Genomic DNA, 19574 nt, shown 5'->3' on the forward strand with positions numbered 1-19574 from the left:
TTCTCGGTCTATTGATAATCCCGACAATTAAGACCATTGTGTAGCACTTACTTTTGTCAGGTTCGGGGTTGTGCACGAACAATCATTACATTTAATCCTCACAACCTTCTCCTTGAGGTAGAGTGGTTATTATAATTCATGTTTCCATCATGCTTTGCTGTATCTTTTAGTAGTCGTCATCACTATTGAACTGAATTCTTACAAAAGATGAAAAAAAATTCCCTTCAACAGCTTAACCGTTTAGAAACCAAACAAATTTTGTCAAGCATTCTTGTTCTAGGACTTAAGGATTCTAAGGTCAAAGATAACAGGAACTCTTTGTTTTCAAAGATAAAAACCAAGCAAAGCTTCCCTCCTTACAAGTGCTAGGCATACCTTGGATGGCATTTCTCAACCACCAGCTGATTTGGGTGACAGAAAAACAACAGTTTTCCTTGGAAAGGGCTGTGATTCTCTTTAAACACAGGCTGGGCATCTCTCAATACCTTTAATGATTTCTCGTGGTCACATAGTAAAACAAAACCTTCAGCCTGGCATTCAGGATTTCTCTTTTCTTTTTGGTGGTATTGGGGCTTGAACTCAGGGCCTACCCTTGAGCCACTCCACCAGCCCTATTTTCCTTTTTTGTGAAGGGTTTTTTTCAAGATAGGATCTCATGAACTATTTGCCTGGGCTGGCTTTGAACCGAGATCCTTCTGATCTCTGCCTCCTGAGTTGCTAGGATGACAGGCTGAGCCAGTTCTTTTTTTGGTGGTACTGGTACTTGAACTCAAGGCCTCGTTCTTGAGCTCCACCACTTGAGCCAAGCCCCCAGGACTTCTCTTAATTTTTTTTCCAGTACTGGGATTTGAACTCAGGGCCTTATACTTGTGAGGTAGGCGCTCTACTACTTGAGCGAGCCCTTTTATGTGTTGGGCATTTTAGAAACAGGATCTCTGTTTGCCCAGGCCAGCTTGAAGAAACCCTTCAAAAAAAAAAAAAAAAAAAGGTGTGTGTAGGGGGTGGCTGGTGGTGTGGCTCAAAGTGTAGACCCTGAGTTCAAACCCAGTATGTCAAAAAAAAAAAATCTGCAATCCTCTGCCTCCTGAGTCGTTAGGATTTACAAGCATGAGCCCGATGCCCTGCCTCTCCTTTTTTTGTGGTGCTGGTGATGTGCTAAGGACACTGTCTGCAGCTGAGTGACACCCCAGCTGGCCTTCGAAGTAGTTTCTTTCACCTTGGCCTCTCTGCGGGCTTAACCTGACTGATGATTGTGATTCTTCCCAGCACACATCAGCTTCTCAAGGCTTCTGTCAAGTGCTTCTACCATTCACCTCGGTCTTTTTCCCTTCTGTGGTTTTGACAACACTTCCTCCAACTTGAACTCCTTCGTACCCAAAAACCTACCACATTGGGCTCTGGTTTCAGCTCAGAGCACAGTGCTTGCCTAGCATGCAGGAAGCCCTCGGTTCCATCCCCAGCACTCCAAAAAAAAAAAAAAAAAAAAGGGTAAAAAAAATCCTACCATCTCTCAGCCCAGACAATGCTGCTGCCTCCACTGCTGAGTCTTTCCTAATTGTCTCATCACAGGTGCCTTCTGCCTGTTGCAATACGTCCTTCCTTTTCCTTGGCTTAGCACTTTATATGGCTAGTCTTGTACAGCACGGCTCTCTAACACTGTGAGATGAAGGGCTGGACCTCTGCCCCTGCTTTTCCTCCTGTTCTCTGTGCTGCCAGCAGGGGGACCACCAAGCCTAGAATCTCCAGCTGGAACAGGCTCAGGGGGCGGTCCAAACCTGTGCACAGTCCCTCCCAAGACAATCTTCAGGCAAAAGACTATCCCATATAATCCAGCGTTAGGAATGCTACCAAGTCTTGGCTCACGTCTCTGCAACAGACATAATTTTTTTAAGTTTTACACTGGGCATCAAGTGGTTCAAGTCTGAAATCCTAGTTACGTGAGAGCCTGAGGTCACGATTGTGGTTTGAAGTCACACAAGGCAAACACTTAGAAGAGACCCCATGTCAACCAATAGCTGGGTGTGGTGGCACATGCCTGTCATCCCAGTGAAGGCAGGAAGGAAAAACAGGAGGATCGAGGCCCAGCTCAACCTGAGCAAAGACTGTCTTCGAAGTAACCAGAGGTATGGTCCAAGTGGTTGAGTGCCTGCCTAGCTGAGTCGTGTATGTATATATATATATATATATATATATATATATATATATACACACATGCATTTGTCATAAATAGGGGACTATATAGTGCTCAATTGGCTATTTCTCATTTCATACAGATTGCACAGGAAGCTGAACATTTTTCTGGAATGTTGACTGGATATCTATTTTTCTGTGAACGATTTTCCTGGGATATTTCTTGGCTTATACTCTGACAGTCAGGTGTTATAGGCACCCATTTTCTACTGTGTCCTGGGGATGGATCCCGGTGCCTTGCACGTTAGACAAGCCACATTCCCAGCCCTTGGTGTTTTAAGACAGGGTCCCAATATGTAGCCAGGCTGACCTTGTACTTGGTGACCCTCCTGTCTTAGTTCACGAGTGCTGGGATTACAAGTATGCCCCACCACACCTGGCTTGGGCAGCCAAGCTTCAGTTCCCTTACCTTCACAGTGACTGCAAGGAGAACTAGCTGAGGTAACTGCACGTGCCTGGTACTAAGTACTGAGCTGATCTTCACTAACTACACAGATGCAAAGTTACAAGTGTAGCTGGTGTTCTTTGGCCCATGGAATTTAAAAATAATACACCAGAATCCTCCAGGTGAGCCATGCATTTTTTAGTTTTAAAGCTCTCACTAGTTTATAGATGGGGTAAGAGATGCAGAGCTAGTAAACTAGACTGGGGTTCTGACATTCACACTGGGTTGTGGAGTCATCAGAGCCTGTCTGATGCACTGTCACAGGCAAGTTCAGAGCTTCTGGACTTCCAGGGTTCATGAGGGAGAAATCCTAACACAAATTACTATATCTTGGGGTGGGGTGTGGTTAGCACGTGCAAGGCCCTGGGTTCCATCTCCAGAGCTGCAAAAAAAGAAATTCTTTAAAAAACCACAGATAGGCTTAGACTGTCTTTACACACACATAGGAACATCAAATGTTAAGATGGCTGACAAAGAATGTTTCCACACATCAGTAATAATTTTCGCAAAACCTTGGAAGTACAGAGGGATTATGATGCCCATTTTGGAGTCATTAGATTTGGGGGCACTGCCTGAATGCCCATGGAAAGAAATGAAAATCAGTCTCATCTACTGTTCTAAATGAATTATGGGTAAAGTGCCCATCTGAAATGATGTTTATTAAATCCAGGGCGGTTGTAGCCACTGCCCAGTTGCCATTATGGCTTTGGGACACCTGAAAATACACACATACACACACTTTGCAGTGAACAACCAGTGGGCAGGTTTCAGACTGATGCACTTGCCACTGGAAACAATACGCAAAAATAAAGAGCAAAACAAACCTGAGTCCAATCACCGAGTTAATAGCTGAGGTCTTTATTTCAATTTATATGTACAGTAAAAGTGCTGCTGAGAATCAGCAGCTACCAGACAGCACATAAATTTAATTCTCTCTCAACAATTAGCAGCTTAAGATCTATCAACTACAGTGTTAATGTTCACGCATTCACAAGTGTCGTTTCTTACTTTTCAGTTCGTGCATGTGAGTTTTTATTCTTACACACTTTGATAAAGCACACGTACAGTCTAGTAGTCAATCCCTACTGAGGGTGTCACCTAGCATACACAACACACAGACAGAAATGTTAACTCTTGGAGTCACATTCAAAATCCCAGGTTTCGTTGAGGGTGATGGTGTGGGAACTGTAATTTTGCCTGTGTCAGTTTGATGATTATAAGATTTGATTTTGAATGCAGATTTTCCAAAGCTGAAAGGCAGCTCCTCATTGGAACTCACTTGGAATCCAGCATTTCCTCTGACTGTACCTCAAAGGAACATCAAATCAGAAACAAAACCAAATGCAGTGAAGACCACATGGAAATACTCTTAATTTTAGGACACAGCCAGCAAGGAAGGCTTGATTCCACAGTTCTTCTTGGCATCGGATTTTTACTCCAATTGGGACATGGGAGAGAGAAGAACCCCCACCCAGTCAGTAATGTACAAAATTTAACCTGCTTTTCCATCTTAAGGATGCACTGAGTATACCAAGGTACTGAAATTGGAGCAGACAGCCCTTCAATTACCATGAACAATATAGAACAATGGCCATTCTACAACCTGAGCAGAGTCACCCAGGCCAGCACAGCCAGCCTCACTCACCCAGGCTAGGCACCAGCATGAACAAGTAGTGAAGAAATGCTTCATTTCACAGGGAAAGCACACAGTCCTTTTTTCAAAGAGAAGAAGCATGAGAGTGAGGGTATGTTCCTCTCAGAACTGTTAAACTGTAAGAGCAGGGTTACAGAAGTGCTTTTTGAACAGACAAAAGTCCAAGAACAGCCACAATGCAAAGAAACGCAAAGGCAACAGGGACAGGCAGCAAAACATACAGGCAGGCATGAGAACAGTAGTATGTTACCAAGAGCAGTAAATACAGACAACTGTTGGGCCTGGTGAGTGACTGGAGACAAATGAGCAAGAAAGCTGACTGTGCCTGACCTGCACTGAAAGGCTTTCCCAAGACAGTTTGAGAGGAAGATGGAAAGTCAGTGTGGGTATGTTTGGCTGGAGCTCCAGGGGCTTTCCAGAGGTGAGATCCTTCCTTTGATACAAACTGTCTCAAGGCAAAAGGGATTAATTTCGACCCATCTATCACAGTGACATCCAGTGCCTGCAAAACTTAGTAAGTCTGCATGCAGTAGGAGACTCAAAAGTTCCACCTTAGAAAAACCACAGACTTAGTGGAGCATCTTCCCAGTAACCTTAGGGGGTTCTCTTCTGCACCAAATGACTAAGCTACAGCAGCAATGGCTAGTTTGCAAGGTCATTGTGTCCTTTGGCACTTCTGCCTGAAGTCACTGCAATATTTTTAGGCAAAGTTATACATTTTAAGTATATAGGCTCACAGGGATAATTTGTTTTGGCATGAACACGAATGGGTCCTAATGAGTTTTTAAAAAGAAAAATCATCCCTGTGGTCCCTGCTGTGGGTGTAATAGTGAGGTGAATGACAGTCATCTGGGGATGGGGTGAAGACTGGGGTACCTGAGTTAAAATATCAAGTGGGTATGGAGACAGCACGCTGACTTAAGAGGGCCAGCTCAGCAAAGTGAAAGGAGGTTGGAGCTATAAGGTGACCATCCTGGCAGACAGGGCAATGCTACTGTAGTTCCAAAAGAAGGTCCTAGTGGGGTTTCAGGACACAGCACATGCCCTCTGTGCACCACAGCAGTACAGAGAGAGGCCAGGAGAGAACCAATACTCTTAAGTCACACGGAAACATTAACCAAGCTCTCTAGGTAAGCTATGAAAGTTCAAGTTCCACCAGGATGACCGAACTGTATTCAGGATGGGGAAGCAAGCTCTGTTCATCTTTCTCAACTGCCCATACAAGTCCACTGCGCATATCAGGTTAGTCAGTCAGTCTAGGTTAACAGGAAGCTGGCAACAGTGTGCACCCAAAACCTGGATCCTTCTAACCTGACCTTTCCTTTTCTGCTCGTTAGAAGAATCACCTGCAGGTAAACAAAATAAAGCTTTGAAATTAAGGATGCTGGGGCCAAAATGCAGACAGAAGACTCCACATCACTTTGGTTTCAGTAATAAGAGGGTGCTGAACAGTAAATTAAGGAAACAAGGAGTTATTTACGACTCTCACAAGATAGTCTCAATTTTTCTTAACATCCACCCCAGTCTACTGTCACTGGGTGAACATTTTCTCGGGGTGAAAAAAAAAAAATCCCAGTCCTACCATGCTGGCTGTGGAAACTGTGTTCCCCTCGCCTCTCCAACCAAGCCAAGCCCAGGAAGTGGTATGGGGTGGCAGGACACCAAACAGCAGCAGCAGCCAGAGGAAGTTTAAGCTGCATCTCAAAACAGGGCAGCAGAGGGCAGCAGCGTTTCCAGCCAGTCTCTTCCTCACCCGGTTTCAAGATCAGAGGGAGCAGCACACTTAAATATCCACACGGCTTCATTTAAAAACATTACTTCTTTATTTCAAAGGAAAAATAAAAGACTTCCCAACCCTTTCCAAAAAAAAACCAAAAAAACAAAACCCAATAATAATAACAATAAAAAAATCCTACTAGAAACCATAAGGAAGCACTGAGAGTTTGAGTATTACATTCTTCAAGTATGCTGTTTGGATTTTTTATTTTTAAGTTGGTAACTATACACATATAAAAAAACCAAAACCGTAAAAGTGCGGCCAAGGGATTTGCTTAAAATTAAGGATGTATAGGGCTACTTCACATACTGTGAGGGCCGTGCAGCGGTCCTGCGGGCGAGACGCTCTCCCTTCCGTATCCTGGCAAAGTTTAAGGGACCAGGTCCAGAAGGGATCAGACTTCCAGTGTTAGCATGAATGGCCAACGGGTGAGAAAGCCAGGGAGATCCACGTGTTCTTCCACAGATGAGGGAAAGTCCACCCTGAATCCAAAAATTCAGACCTGGAATGTGGTAGGACTTCACAGTAGAGTTAGTCTGGGACAGGGAAGCATGGCATGAGCCCAGACAGGGCTGGGTGTTAGGTGTCACTGGTGTGCCCTAGTTAGGTCTTTGCATCTTTTTAGTGGGTTTTAGTGCAGTCCTTCAAGCCACAATTTAGAATGCCCTTCAGTGTGCTCCCGATTGTTGGTTCATGTTAAAGGACTGTTTAAGATTTGCATCCCAAGGAAAATCATGCTACATAAAAATGATCCAAGATTTCGCCCAAAAAACTTCTTGGATAAAATCTAAAAAATACTATTGCAATTGCGTCTCTTGAAGAAAAGAATGTTATTCTAATGTAAACAGATTCACTCAACGCTCTTGTGGTGGGACAGGTCAGCGTGGGTGCTGCACGCTCCAGGGGGGAGCCCTGAGCAGCATCATCTGGGGGGGGAGAAGAGCCGGGCCACGTAGCTGAAGAGCGCATCCCAGTGCTTCCAGAGAAAGGCACCGAAAAGCACAAGGAATAAAGTGCTGAACGTCCTGTTGCGAGTCTTCATGAGGGGGACCACACAGTTGGCGACTGTGGACACAAACACTAAAAGGACGGCCATGACGGCCAGGAGGATGTTGATGAGTTTGCCCAGAAGGTTCCGGGCAGTGGCATTCTCCAGCCCTTCCAGCTGTACCACCTGCTGCTGCTGCTGCTGCAGCTCCATCTTGGAGATGCGGGTCTGGCATGCCTCCAGGGCCTCCTGCGGGCCAAACGGGATGGTGGTTAGGCTGCTGCTCACAAATATTCTGAGTGGCTGACCTGCCCCGCCGGCAAGCCAGGTGCACCTTGAGTTACGCCTGTGATTCTAACTATGCTTGAGCCGTACCTCACTATTCAAGGGACTAGCATTCCTCCTTGCATTCCTATGGATGGCTCACAGGAACCAGTGGCCACACTTTTATTTATTTTGGCATAGAACATTTTAATGACAAGACTTCAAAAAAATGATTTTTTTTCTTTCAAAAATTGTTAATCCAAGTGGCACCAGACACCTGTTTAAGATGAAGCAAGTTTTTATTGGAAAACCCAATTTCAAATAGGTCAGCTCTCGCTCAATAATTTTGTCAATTCCAGTCTCTGACAGTGAAGTACCACTGTCCATCCACCCTTTTGCCTGTGTTTGAGTGTACATGTATGTGCCTAAGGAAATGTACAGGATTTATTATTCTTATTTCCAATCTAACATGAAGAGTACTCTATAGGAATTTATCTACTACATGGTGCTATCACTCAGCCACGGGTCTTTGTGATCTCTCCACGTCAAAACACAGAGGTTCACCCTGTTCTTTTAAGTGCTAAAAGTGGTTCATAGGGTGGGCATGACATAGCTCACTTGGTCAATCCCTTCTTGGGGATTTCTGGTTATTTCCGACTTTTCCACTCTGACCATGATGCAGTGGACAACCTTTGACCATGCTTCCTTGCACACACTACCTGGTGTTTTCTAAGTAAAGCCAATCCCTGACATCAGGGAAAAGGGACTGTGACCTTACCTAACAATGGTACACTTCCTTTTGAGGTTGATGTCTGAAAAGAGGATACTATGCTCACACACTCGATCAAACATTAAAAGTGATTTGCTTCACTTAAGGCCAAGACCTTTACCCATGAGTCAACAGGAATTTCAACATAACATCCAGGGAACAGACCCTGTTTCCCTAGCCATGGACAGACATCTTCCAAACGCTGGGTGGTGGAGCACTGTGTTTCCTGGTCTTGGTTTCCTAGGATGTGAACTAGGGCTCAGGAAGCTTTAGACTGACTGAAGGTAGCTAAAGGATGGATACATAATGGTTGCTGTCCAGTCCATAACAATCTTGTGAGAAAAAAACTAAAACAAAAACATAATTCCAGGGCTTGCAGAAGATAATAGCTGGACAAGTGATCAGGACATTCCTTTGACTCCTTTTTAGGTGGCTGTAATACAAGTTTCGTGGGCCACCTCCCTTCTCTGAGACTAGCTTCTTTCAAGATGCCTTCATAGGAAACAAGCAAGACCTGTTCCCTTAGAAAGACTTCTTTATAGAAATAAGAAAAAAAATGTTCTACTTCTCTGTGGAATAAAACAGACTATTCACTTTAAACATTATTGCATCATGGCTCGTTCTCAAACCTTGTGACAATCAATCCACCCCTAAAAAACTGAATTCAGGAGCTGGGACAAAAGCCCCCTTTCCCATAGAAGCAGGAGGCAGGCAAGATGGCCACAGGACTCATCAGAGCAGCTCTTAAGGAAGCAGTAATCCACAGACGGAATGCTCTGGTTTTCCATATATTGAGACTACTGTGATCCTAAGTAACACGTCCCAAGAACCCAAGCAGATGGTGCACCCCAAAACAAAATGGTAGAGAATTTTGAGAAATGCACCACTGTCCCTTGGAGATCAGGTGTGCTCCTGGTGGCATGAGCTTTTCTATGCTCCTGCCTTCCCCCTTCTCTTTTCCTTTTCTCTCTGACCCTCTGGAGTGTTTGTTTTACGAGTTATTCTCCATGCTAACCTGGGTGTCCCGGGCCCGCTCATAGGACTGGTACGCAATTTTCTCTTCCATGCTGGCCAATTCCTGCTTTAAGTTCAAGATTTCATTCTGGTGCAGTTCTGTTAGGTCATTTAGCTGTTCTTCTAATCGCTCACATCTAAGAAAGGAGAAAGGTTAGAATTTTATGCATTATGTGAGTATCTTTCCTGGTAAAATTTATATCCAATTCCCAAAACTCACTCTGCAAAGGAAGAAAATAAAAGCATAAACAAACTGAGTGGCTTGGGTAACACAGCATGCTAGTAGGTGCTGCTCGGTCTCTGGAAAAGGCCAAATCATATGATAGCACAGCTTTCCACAATCTTTTCAATGCATAGCAGGTGTAGCTTTGTCCGCAGCCTGGTTAGCTTTAAGCATGCCATGATACCGAGGCAGTTCTTACTCTTCTCTGAGAAGCACATGAGAGAAGCAAAAACTAGAGTACAATTGAGCAAACCTCATTAGAAGATAAATAGCATACAACCTGACACTGATCTTCCAATAGTCACCAGTAGCTTATTCCAACACCAGACAGCTCACTCACCTGGTCGTTTGTGATTCAGAGCCCTAGAATGCCAAAGCCAGCAATGTCTGAGACATTTATCAACAAACATGTATTAAGAACCAGCCGTACAACAGGTATGTTCAAAGTACTGGAGTATTGTAAGCAAGACAGAGCACCTACACTCAGGTGTTCACATTCTACAAGGCAAGGAGGAGGCAGAAAAACCAAGATGATTTCAGGTATGGAGAAGTACAATAAAGACCAATAGAGGTACATGACGGATTGGCTAGAGGCTGGCAAAATTGCAATGACTAGGTAAGGCTTTTTCCCGGTTCAACTCTCTTCAGCAATGAAAGATGAAGGAGGCTGAAGATGTGGAAGGAAGAATAGCTTATGTAGGGATAGAGGCTTGGCTCAAGTGGTAGAGCACTTACCTAACAAGTACAAAGCCCTAGTTCAAAATTCCAGACAGCCCCCCACCCCCACCCCGTGAAACAAAACAAAAGAATAGTTTATACAGAAGCAATAGCAAGTACAGAGTTCTCAAGATGGGAACCAACTTAGTGTCTGAGGGGCAGAGGTGGGGCAGAGGTAAGCCAGAGTGGCTCACTGTAAACAGGAAGAATGCAGAAAGATGAGGTTCCTTGGAAGTAGGGGTAATTTTATCTACCTTGTATCTTTAGCAATTAGGATCATATACATGAAGGTTTACTCTATATAATGATGGAACTTGGAACTAGGCACCAGTGGCTCATCCCTGTAATCATAGCTACTTGGGAGTCTTAGATTGGGAGGACTGCAGTTTGAGGCCAACCTGGGCAAATAGTTTGAGACAACCCATCTCCAAAACTAACCAGAGCAAAATGGACTCGAAGTATGGCTCAAGCAATACAAACCAAAACAAACAAACAAACAAAAAGATGGAACTTGGGCAGAGCATCGAAGAACCAGCAAAAGGACAAGACCAGAAGTTTCAGGTGGAAAAAGATCACGGGAAAAGGGATGGAAGTAGAAAGGGTTAGAATAACTAGAATAGGGTAATCTTAAAGGTAGGTAGAACTGGGATTGTAGAATGGACAGCAAGCAAATGGCCCAGAACAGATTACAACATGGGGGAGTCACATGATAAACACAGAGTTTTAGGAAAATGAGTATCTGGAATGGTTAAGATGGCAGATGAGGGGCAGGGGTGTGCTCAAGTGGTAGAGTACCTGTGTAGCAAGCACAAGGCCCTGAGTTCAAACCCTAGTACCATCACTACCCGCCCCTGCAAAAGAAAAAGAAAAAAAAAAAAAAAAGAGGGTCAATGAGGCAAGTTGTGTGTGGAGTCTTCAGAACAATAAAGACCTAAGTAGGCAGGGAAAAGAATGAAGACTACACCTTAAAAACACTAGAAACAGTGTAAAAGAAAGAAAAGAAAAATGTCTCCATCTTCTGGTGGTAAGAATGGAATCCTCACTCTGTGTAGCTGGGCAGGGCTCATCTACAGGGGAACAGACCACCAAGATGGCACACAGGACTCTACTGTGAGCCTCAGTAAAGCAGGATAAAACATAGTGATGCATACCTGTAATCCCATCACTCAGGAGGATCGTGAGGTAAAGAATGGCCTGGGTTACATACTGAGATCTTGCTTCAAAAACAAAACAAAATAAAATGAACAAACAAGAACTCAGGAGCCAGGGTAGGGCTCAGTGGAAGAGCCCTAGTCTCCTAAGTGTGAAGTTCTGGGTTCAGTTGTGTGTGTGGTGGGGAATGCAAAGCATGATGGAATATACTGCTCAGAAGGCTGAGGCAGGAGGATTACAAGTTTAAGGACAGTCTTGAAAGAAGGGAAAGGGAAGGAAAGAAGCTAGAACAAGCTCAAACATTTAAAACAAGTCCTCTTTCCTCCCTCCTTCCTTCCTTTTTTTTTGGCAATGTCAGGATTGAACCTTTGTACTTTCTTTTTTTGTGGCAGTATGGGATTTGAACTTGTGCTTGCCAGTCAAGCACTCCACCACTTGAGCCATGCCCCAAGCCCACAAATACTCTACTTCTGAGCTATATCCACAAACCTCCTCTTGTTTTTGATCACAATCTATAGTATACAAACTTTTACTCTCTTAAAAAAAAAAATCTTTTTTTTTTTTTGAGACAGTCTTGCTATGTAGCTCCAGCTGGCCTTGAACTCTTGATCCTCCCCCATCCTGAGTGCAGGGACTTGTAGGTGTGTACTGTCCATGCCCAGCTGAGCATATAAACTTTTAAGGAATATAAAGAATTTCTCTGTTTAAGGTAATTTTTATGTTCTCCTCAATGTTCTTCCTTTTAATAACTGTGCAATGAAAATTATATCATAAACTCCATTCTTCTCTAATAAACAGAAATTAAAAAATGTTAAGAAGTCATGGTCAGACCATTTTCACTGTTACTAAGCCTTACTTAGTTCTCCTTTACCCTTGACAGGAATCTCTGTGTTGCTTTCCACCATGCTGAAACTGTTAACTATCACTGAAGCAACAGAACAGACTGCTTCCTCATCACCTTCTTTCGGTAACTAGGGTTGATATTCCCTGTGACTCTGCTTTTTCACTTCATCTGCGTGCTGCCCAGGGCCAGTGCTCACAGAGAAATGCCATCTCTAGAAGTGATTTTCTACTAATTTTTAAGTTCGCCAAATGCCGTAATATTGACATATTGTCATGCTATCATTTTTAACACAATGGGTTTTGGCAGCGCTAGGGATGGAGCATTCTACCGCTGAGTTACATTTAGCTGAATGTTTTGTGATGTTCTGAGTGTTTGATAATTTCTGCATTCTCTTTCTTTACCATGTAGGGGTGGATACTTTTTAAAAGTGATTTCCAAAGAGTTGGTCTCTCTGACAGTATAGCTCAGTGATAGGGTGCTTACTGTAAGGCCCTGGGTTCAATACCTAGTACCAAAACCAAACCAAAACAAAAACCACCAAAAGAACAAAGTATGAGTCCCTTGGGATTTAAGGAAAAGGTTGTGGGTAGAAACAAGTAACACTCCTATACAAAGGATCTGGTGTGGGGTGGCATGTGTAGTGCCCACCAGCTTCCATGCTGACATAGCAGACATGTGTGACATCTGTGGCATGTATCCCATAGGCTTCTATGCCAACCTTTTGGCCCACAACTTGTATAGTCTTTCTGGAGTTTGAGGACTACTGGGATCTATTCGGTGTTAAACATGGCTTTCACACATGCATCACCTGAGAAGACTGAAAAATAGCAGTAGCAGATATTAAGCTGCCATGCAAATTCATTTCAACAATCTCAACAGAGTAGAAGGTGTTATCTTTGTCTTATAGAGGAAACTAAAGCTCAAAGAATTTCCAAAGTTACCTGTTCAGCATCACACAGCATGTGAAGAGGGATCTGAACCCAGGTTTGCTTGACTTTAAAAACCTAAGTTCTTAAACTTTACACTGTGATGCCATTTTGAAGCCAACCAAGAATCCCAGATTAACTATCTTTAAAAGCAAGAAATCTGGCATGATGGCACAAGCCTGTTATTCTAGCTGATGGGGAGGATCATGGTTTGAGGGTTTGAAGCCAGCCTGGGCAAAAACTTGGCGAGACCTCCATCTCAACCAATGGCTGAACGAGGTGATCTGTACTATCATCCCAGCTGTACCCGTGGAAAATAGAAAATAGGAAGATCACGGTCCAGGCCAGCTTGGGCGTAAAGCAAGACCCTATCTCAAAGATAACCAACAGAGAAAAGGGCTGACAGTGTGGTTCAAGTAACAGAACACCTGCCTAGCAAGTGGGAGACCCTCAGTTCAACCCCCAGTACCCCTCCCCCTAAAAAGTAAGAAAGCTGAGTCATCTTGACAGTGATCCAAATCATACAGCCACAAAGATGGAGAGTACTCCACTGACATGATGGTTTGGAGCTTGATGGGAGGAAGACGGTACAATAAAAAAAAAAATTATGGATATACACTAAAAAAAAAAAAAGATAATACCAAGTGTTAGCAAGTATGTGGTGATAGCTGAACTGCCTGTTGAACCTGCTGGTGAGAATATAAAATGGTACAACCTGCTTTGGAAAACAGTTTGGCAGTTCTACACAAAGTTAAACAGTTACCATATGGCCCAGCAATTCCACCCCAAGTGTATAACAAAGAAAAATGAAAACTTATCTTTACATAAAAACTAGTACATAATTTTCAGAGCTGCATTACTTGTAACAGCCAACAGTGGAAACAACCCAAATGTGTATGGGTTCGCTGAGTAGTAATAAATCGTCTTGGCTGATCACAAGTCAAATAACCACATTTTGTACCCTAATGTTTGTCACTTGTTCTTTTCCCTTTCAATTGAAGGATACTTGCAGAAATATTAGGATGTAAAATACAAATGAAGTACAATTTTGCTTTTTTATTAGATGTATAAAAACTCCTGAGCCCTATGTAAAACTACAAACAGGCTGACTTACGCTTTCATTCCCAACAGTAGGAATTCTGCCTTCCTACTGCAGACAGTTCACAAGGACACCAACACTCTTCTGACCCTTTCCTCTTCTCACCTGATCTTCAAAATACACAACAAAATCTATGTCACCCTACTAAATGGTTCCCAGTATTGAGGCCTGGACTATTCTCCAGCAGCAGCCTGTGGTCTCTGAGTTGGCCCTGTCATTATCTGCCTAGCCCCATGTCCACACCCGGCGTGCAAAATCAGCATAGAAGGCAGCTTGTCTTTACATGTGGAAGAGAGATGAAACTATGGTCTGCAAGTGAGCTCAAGATGATCTTAACAGATACAAACGCAGTCAAAACTTTGCCAGGGATTAGTTCTATGGAGATAGTTACAGGAACTACTTCCTGATGCTGAATTCAGATATCAGAGGTCATGTAGATAAGGGAGTAGCTCTACAGAACTACGGGATCAGAGTTACAAATAGCTAGGTTTTAGAAAGAAGGTTTCTAATGGCTGTGTCTATGTAAAGTAGAAAACACTGTCTCAAGGAAGATGAGACCTGCTTGTCAGGGTTGTGGTAGGAAAAAGCACCTCTACTGAAGGACCTCTGAGATCTTTCTAACCTAACGTGCTTTCCAGTAAGGGAACCTATCTTTATCTTTCAAACAACACTACACATTTTTATGGTGATTTCTCTTTACAATATTTGATTTTCATGTCTCTTAAAAAGGTAGGGAGGCATATGAAATAGTGATAATGTAAGAGCTGAATAGAATAATAATAATAATAATAATAATAATAATAATGTAAGTGCAGAATAGAATGCGAAATATTGGGGTTCATTTGGTAGCACAAAGGTGTGGCCTGGTGGTGATGAGGTGTGAATCAGATAATGCATGTAAAGGTCCTCAGCCCTTGTTCCTAACACTTGCGAATTTTCTTATAAGCCAATGCCTATGATATAAAGGTTACTAATGTGTCAAAGGTCCTAGAAGTCATTTTCAGTCTGAATTTGGTTCACCCCACATCATATCTAAAGGCTCTGTCTCTACTCCTTCAATGCCATACCTGCTTTGTACTCGGAATACATATATTTTAAACATAGTTTGCATCAGTAGATGGATCTGCTCAGACCAGGTTTTGGATTCAAGTCCCAGCTCTGCACCTCCCTAGTGTGGGTGACCCCGCTGACCTCCTTACTCCACTGAGCAATGGTGAGCCCTCCATGGGGAGAGACACCTGGCACTGAGTGGCTCTGTGAAACTTACCACAGCATACATTTAGTTTCACTTTTGTGATTTTTTTTTAATTCTCCCTCAACAATCCTGGAGTTAGGTAGTTCAAAGAGACTGCCTATTGAGTGTCACATGGTCTCAAGGGCTTTAGGGCTCCACTGTTCACTGGTTTCCACTTCTGACTTTTTCTCTAAACCTCCATTTCTTCATTCACTTCCATGTTCCCAATTTTACATAGTCTGAAATTTCACTGTTTCTAGTATATTTACAGCTTTTTCATATAACATCACCTAAATGGGCCTACTGCACACACACGTACTCTGTCCTTTCAACCCTAGGTGCTGCAAACCTTTCTCTCTTCTTCATTCACTCATCCATTCTCAGCATACCTTTATGTCAACAAAACTATCTCACTGACTTTCCTTAAATAGCATGTTTTTTTGTATTTGTGTGTGTGAGGGAAGGTATCTCAAACCAATTTTATCTGATCTTTGAAACTCTTCAGAAAGAGTTGAGTAGAAACTGCTAATCCTCTCCATAACTTTATAGAAAATAAAGTCCTATAGAGTTTGAGTAGTTTACTCACAATTATGTGGGAAATAGCAAAGTCTCCTCAAGCTAAGAGTTTTCTCAAATGAGAAGACATGTCTAGCGTTCCCAGAGATCATACTTTATTAGCAAGTAGTTAAAACAGCGAATTGGTATTTGTGTAAGCAGAATGAGCATCATTTCCCAGGAGATGAGACAAACAGGTTAAAGAGACTTGCCAAGGTAATATGCAAAGCTGCAGAACTCAGGGGTGAAGCAAGATCCATTATGGGTACAGCTGACACAGCCCCATTAATTTGACAACTAATGACTAATCAGCATTTGTTTTCCTCTTCAAGTCATAAGAATTACCTGGAAAATGAGGACTTTCTGAAAGAACAGAAAAGTTGCAGCTGAAATCCTACTAAACTCACACAAACTCCTGTGTTTGGGTACCACAGTAAGCATCTCCAATCTGCAGGAAACATCAGGAGGAAACTTAGAAAGCCATAAGACTCCAGGCTTTGTAAAATCTGATGGACAAAGAGTTTGGCAAAATGCTCTCAGTGTCTTAGAATGCAGGTCTTATGGGATGGCCTTAATACCTCAGAAGAAATTCATTGGCCTGTCATCACAATGACACTTTCCCCTAATTTGTTCATCCAGGCCTTGGAAGTTTTGTTTCTCAGCTCTTTTCACAACTGCACAATCCACAATCTGAAAGTACAAATCTGATCATACTTGGTACTAACATGTTTCAGTGCCGCCAGCCTCAGTGAGGCTTATGTAATGCACCTATGAAATCTTGGTCTGAAAATAGGCTGACACAGAAGACCCAGTAAAAAGGATGTGGTGTTTTCTGGGAGGAGTACATGCGGGGGAAGAATTTAGGGTTCAATCTAATCCACTTAATCATCATAAGCACTAAAACATCAAAACACTGGCACCAATAATTACAAGAACAATGACTACCCTCCCTCTGTGTCTTTTCATGTTCAGCGTATGCCTCCAAGGAACTCACATTTATGAAGATATTTCTGCATTAATTCTCATCTTCTTCCCTGGGAGGCGACTCAATCTCAGAAGTAAAAATAGGAGGCCCAGAAACACCATGGTTAGTTGGTGAGGTGTATTTAGGGTCTGAACCACTTGGTCCATGCCTCTTGTGTTTAGATTTGTCTTGTTGTTACCTGAATTTTTTCCCCCTGTGCTATTAAGTGTACAGTCTGAACAACAAAGAGAAGAAAACACTATGTTTTAGCTCTTACCAACTTCCCACTACCTCCACTACCAATATTATAATCTCTTTTGTTTTCTTTGCTTGCTAATGATCACTTCCTGTCTAGATTCTAAAATGGAGAAGTTATGTACTCTAGGGAATTCACAGAAGGGAGACTCCCATCTTCTCAATAAATATTAACACCGAACCAAAAAGAGGCGGGGAAAAGGGAAGGTAAATTGTGTAAGTTTTTAGAACCAAGAACTTCCTTTTAGAACTTTTAACACCTTCTGGGGTAGGTTCTAGACCAACAAGTACTGTATATGATTTTGGCTGGTGCACGGTTTTCATGCAACTCCACTTGGAATATGAAGTTAGCATGAGATTAAGTCACTATGACCCAAACAGACTGCATACATTTAAACATGGCTTGAACTTAACTACTAGCAAAGAGAAAGCCTTAATAGTTTTTCTTTTTAAAGCAGGTTATATCATATTTTGCTGGACACATTCAGATTTTGTTGTAGGTGAACATTCATAAATGACTAGTGATCTTAGAAAAATGTTCCTGTCACTGGATTGGTCAACACAGTAGTCAACCTTCCTTGATTGATCAAAGGTAAGCCAAGGGTTGTTCTGGGTTAAATTCCTACTGAATGAGAAACTGGATGAGCACATAGGCTGAGAACACTTCAGTGTAAAACATTTGGGTGTGGCTCAAAAGTTGGAGTCATTTCTAAGCGCCTACAGTGCTTCCCTAGTTGGGCAATAGGACACTAGGGCAGGGTGCCTGATGAAACTTGTCTAGCAGGTCCTGAGAGAAACAGGAAGAACTAGGCCCCTGGACTGACACCCATAAGACAACTATGGGAGCAGTGGACTAGCATACTGTTTCCCAAATGTATACAGAGGACTTGAGGTAGTTTCTGTCAGTGTTTGACAAGAACAGAGAGCTACATCAGATAGGGAGTATAATATGTTGGAGTACATGAATAGATTCCTGGCTGAAGCAAGGAAAATGGATTTTTTTTCTATTTACTTTTTGTTACCTCATTTGTGTTGAAGCCCGAAATGAGGCTAGGAAACACTGAACTAGTGTATAGTAGTTGAAAAAGGGAAAAACACAGTATTAGTTCTCTCAAAACTTCAAGGGTAGCTGGGTGTCATGGTGCATGCCTGTAATCCCAGCACTCAGGAGGCTGAGGCAGGAGTGCAAATTTGAGGCCAGCCTATGCTACCTAGCTAGACCCTATCTTTAAAAAATAAGGAAAACCAAAACAAACAACCCATCCACCCAGCAAAAACCCTTCAAGGGTTTTTAAAAGACAAAAAACGACAGAAACCCAAAGAAAATGGAACAAGTAAAATCTACAGGAGTTTTCTGGGCAATTCAGTGGCTTGGTTTATGTCAGCTTTCTAACATCCTGGCATACTCTAGACCTTTTTATTCTCCCGGAAAATGTGGCCCATTTATTGAGCTCCCATTTCTGTGTGTGTTGGGAACTGAATTCAGGGATTCACATATGCTGTGCATGTGCTCTACCACTGAGTTACACCCCAGCATAAGTTCCTACTCTAAACCAAGCATCCTACTAGGTGCTTCCATGTTTAAGATCTCTCTTTCTCTTTTTAATAGTACTAGGGATTGAACCCATATATGATTTTATTTATTGTACAGGGCTGAGGAAGTTTTTAAATATTACTTTTTTTTTTTTTTTTGAGACGGTCTCATATTGCCAGGCTGGTCTGGAACTCAAGATCTTCCTGCCTCAGCCTTCTGAGCTCTGGGATTACAGGTGTGTACCACCGCACCTGGCCTGTTTTTACAGAGGAAGAATCTGAAGCTCAGGTGAGTTATGTGATCTACTCAAGGCCCAACAGCTTAAGTAGGCCCAATTAATTAATAATTTCTCTTCTCCCACTCCTATTTAGTGGCTAAAGCTAGGAAGATCGCATCTGTAAATCTCTTTCAGAAGGTCTTACCTTTAATAAGAGCATCTCCAAATTGGAATTTTTTTTCTCTTACAAACAAAGAGCTAATTTCATTCAATATTCTTGGTTTCAATTTCAAATTTTATTATCTAATCTAGCCCACATGTTCTCTGAAGGGTCTTTGATCAATTTTCAGTTCACAGGTCTAACATCTGGAATAAATGGGCTAAAGTAACTCCATCTGAACCTATCTCTTACTTATGTCCCAGGATAGTAAAATCAAGTAAAATTGTGTTTAATCAACCATTTGCTTAGTTAGGACTTCAGCAGCCTGTGTCTAATTGGGTTAGCCTAGTTACTGTTTTATGCATGTGATGATTGTCAGAATGACAGCCTCTTTCTTTTGCTCTTATCACTCAGTGAGATTTAAAATATCTTTGGGCTTAATACAAACATTCTCAGGAGCGATTTCCAACAGACAGTAATTCCCTTAAAATAGAAACTTTCAAAATGGCATTACTGGTCATCAACACCATGGAGGCTTCTAGCCAGTACTACACACTACTGCTTCATACCAGCAACAACCACAGATTCCGGAA

The 19574-nt window shown here is 42.5% G+C and overlaps 1 protein-coding gene across 9 annotated transcripts in view; it reads right to left on the minus strand.

The window, feature by feature from the left end:
* Window positions 1-3471: 3471 nt before the first annotated feature.
* The window catches only part of Tmcc1 (transmembrane and coiled-coil domain family 1), a 193165-nt gene continuing 177062 nt past the window's right edge, over window positions 3472-19574 (minus strand). For all 9 annotated transcript variants that reach the window (XM_020175601.2, XM_020175600.2, XM_074044464.1 and 6 more), the window contains 2 exons: window positions 9103-9238; window positions 3472-7303 (listed from right to left, as the gene is read on the minus strand). In XM_020175601.2, the coding sequence (XP_020031190.1) occupies window positions 6989-7303; window positions 9103-9238 (451 nt within the window). In that variant the 3' untranslated portion in view covers window positions 3472-6988. The remainder of the gene's footprint in view (window positions 7304-9102; window positions 9239-19574) is intronic.

Source organism: Castor canadensis, chromosome 10, assembly GCF_047511655.1.
Source record: "Castor canadensis chromosome 10, mCasCan1.hap1v2, whole genome shotgun sequence".
Lineage (NCBI taxonomy): Eukaryota > Metazoa > Chordata > Mammalia > Rodentia > Castoridae > Castor > Castor canadensis.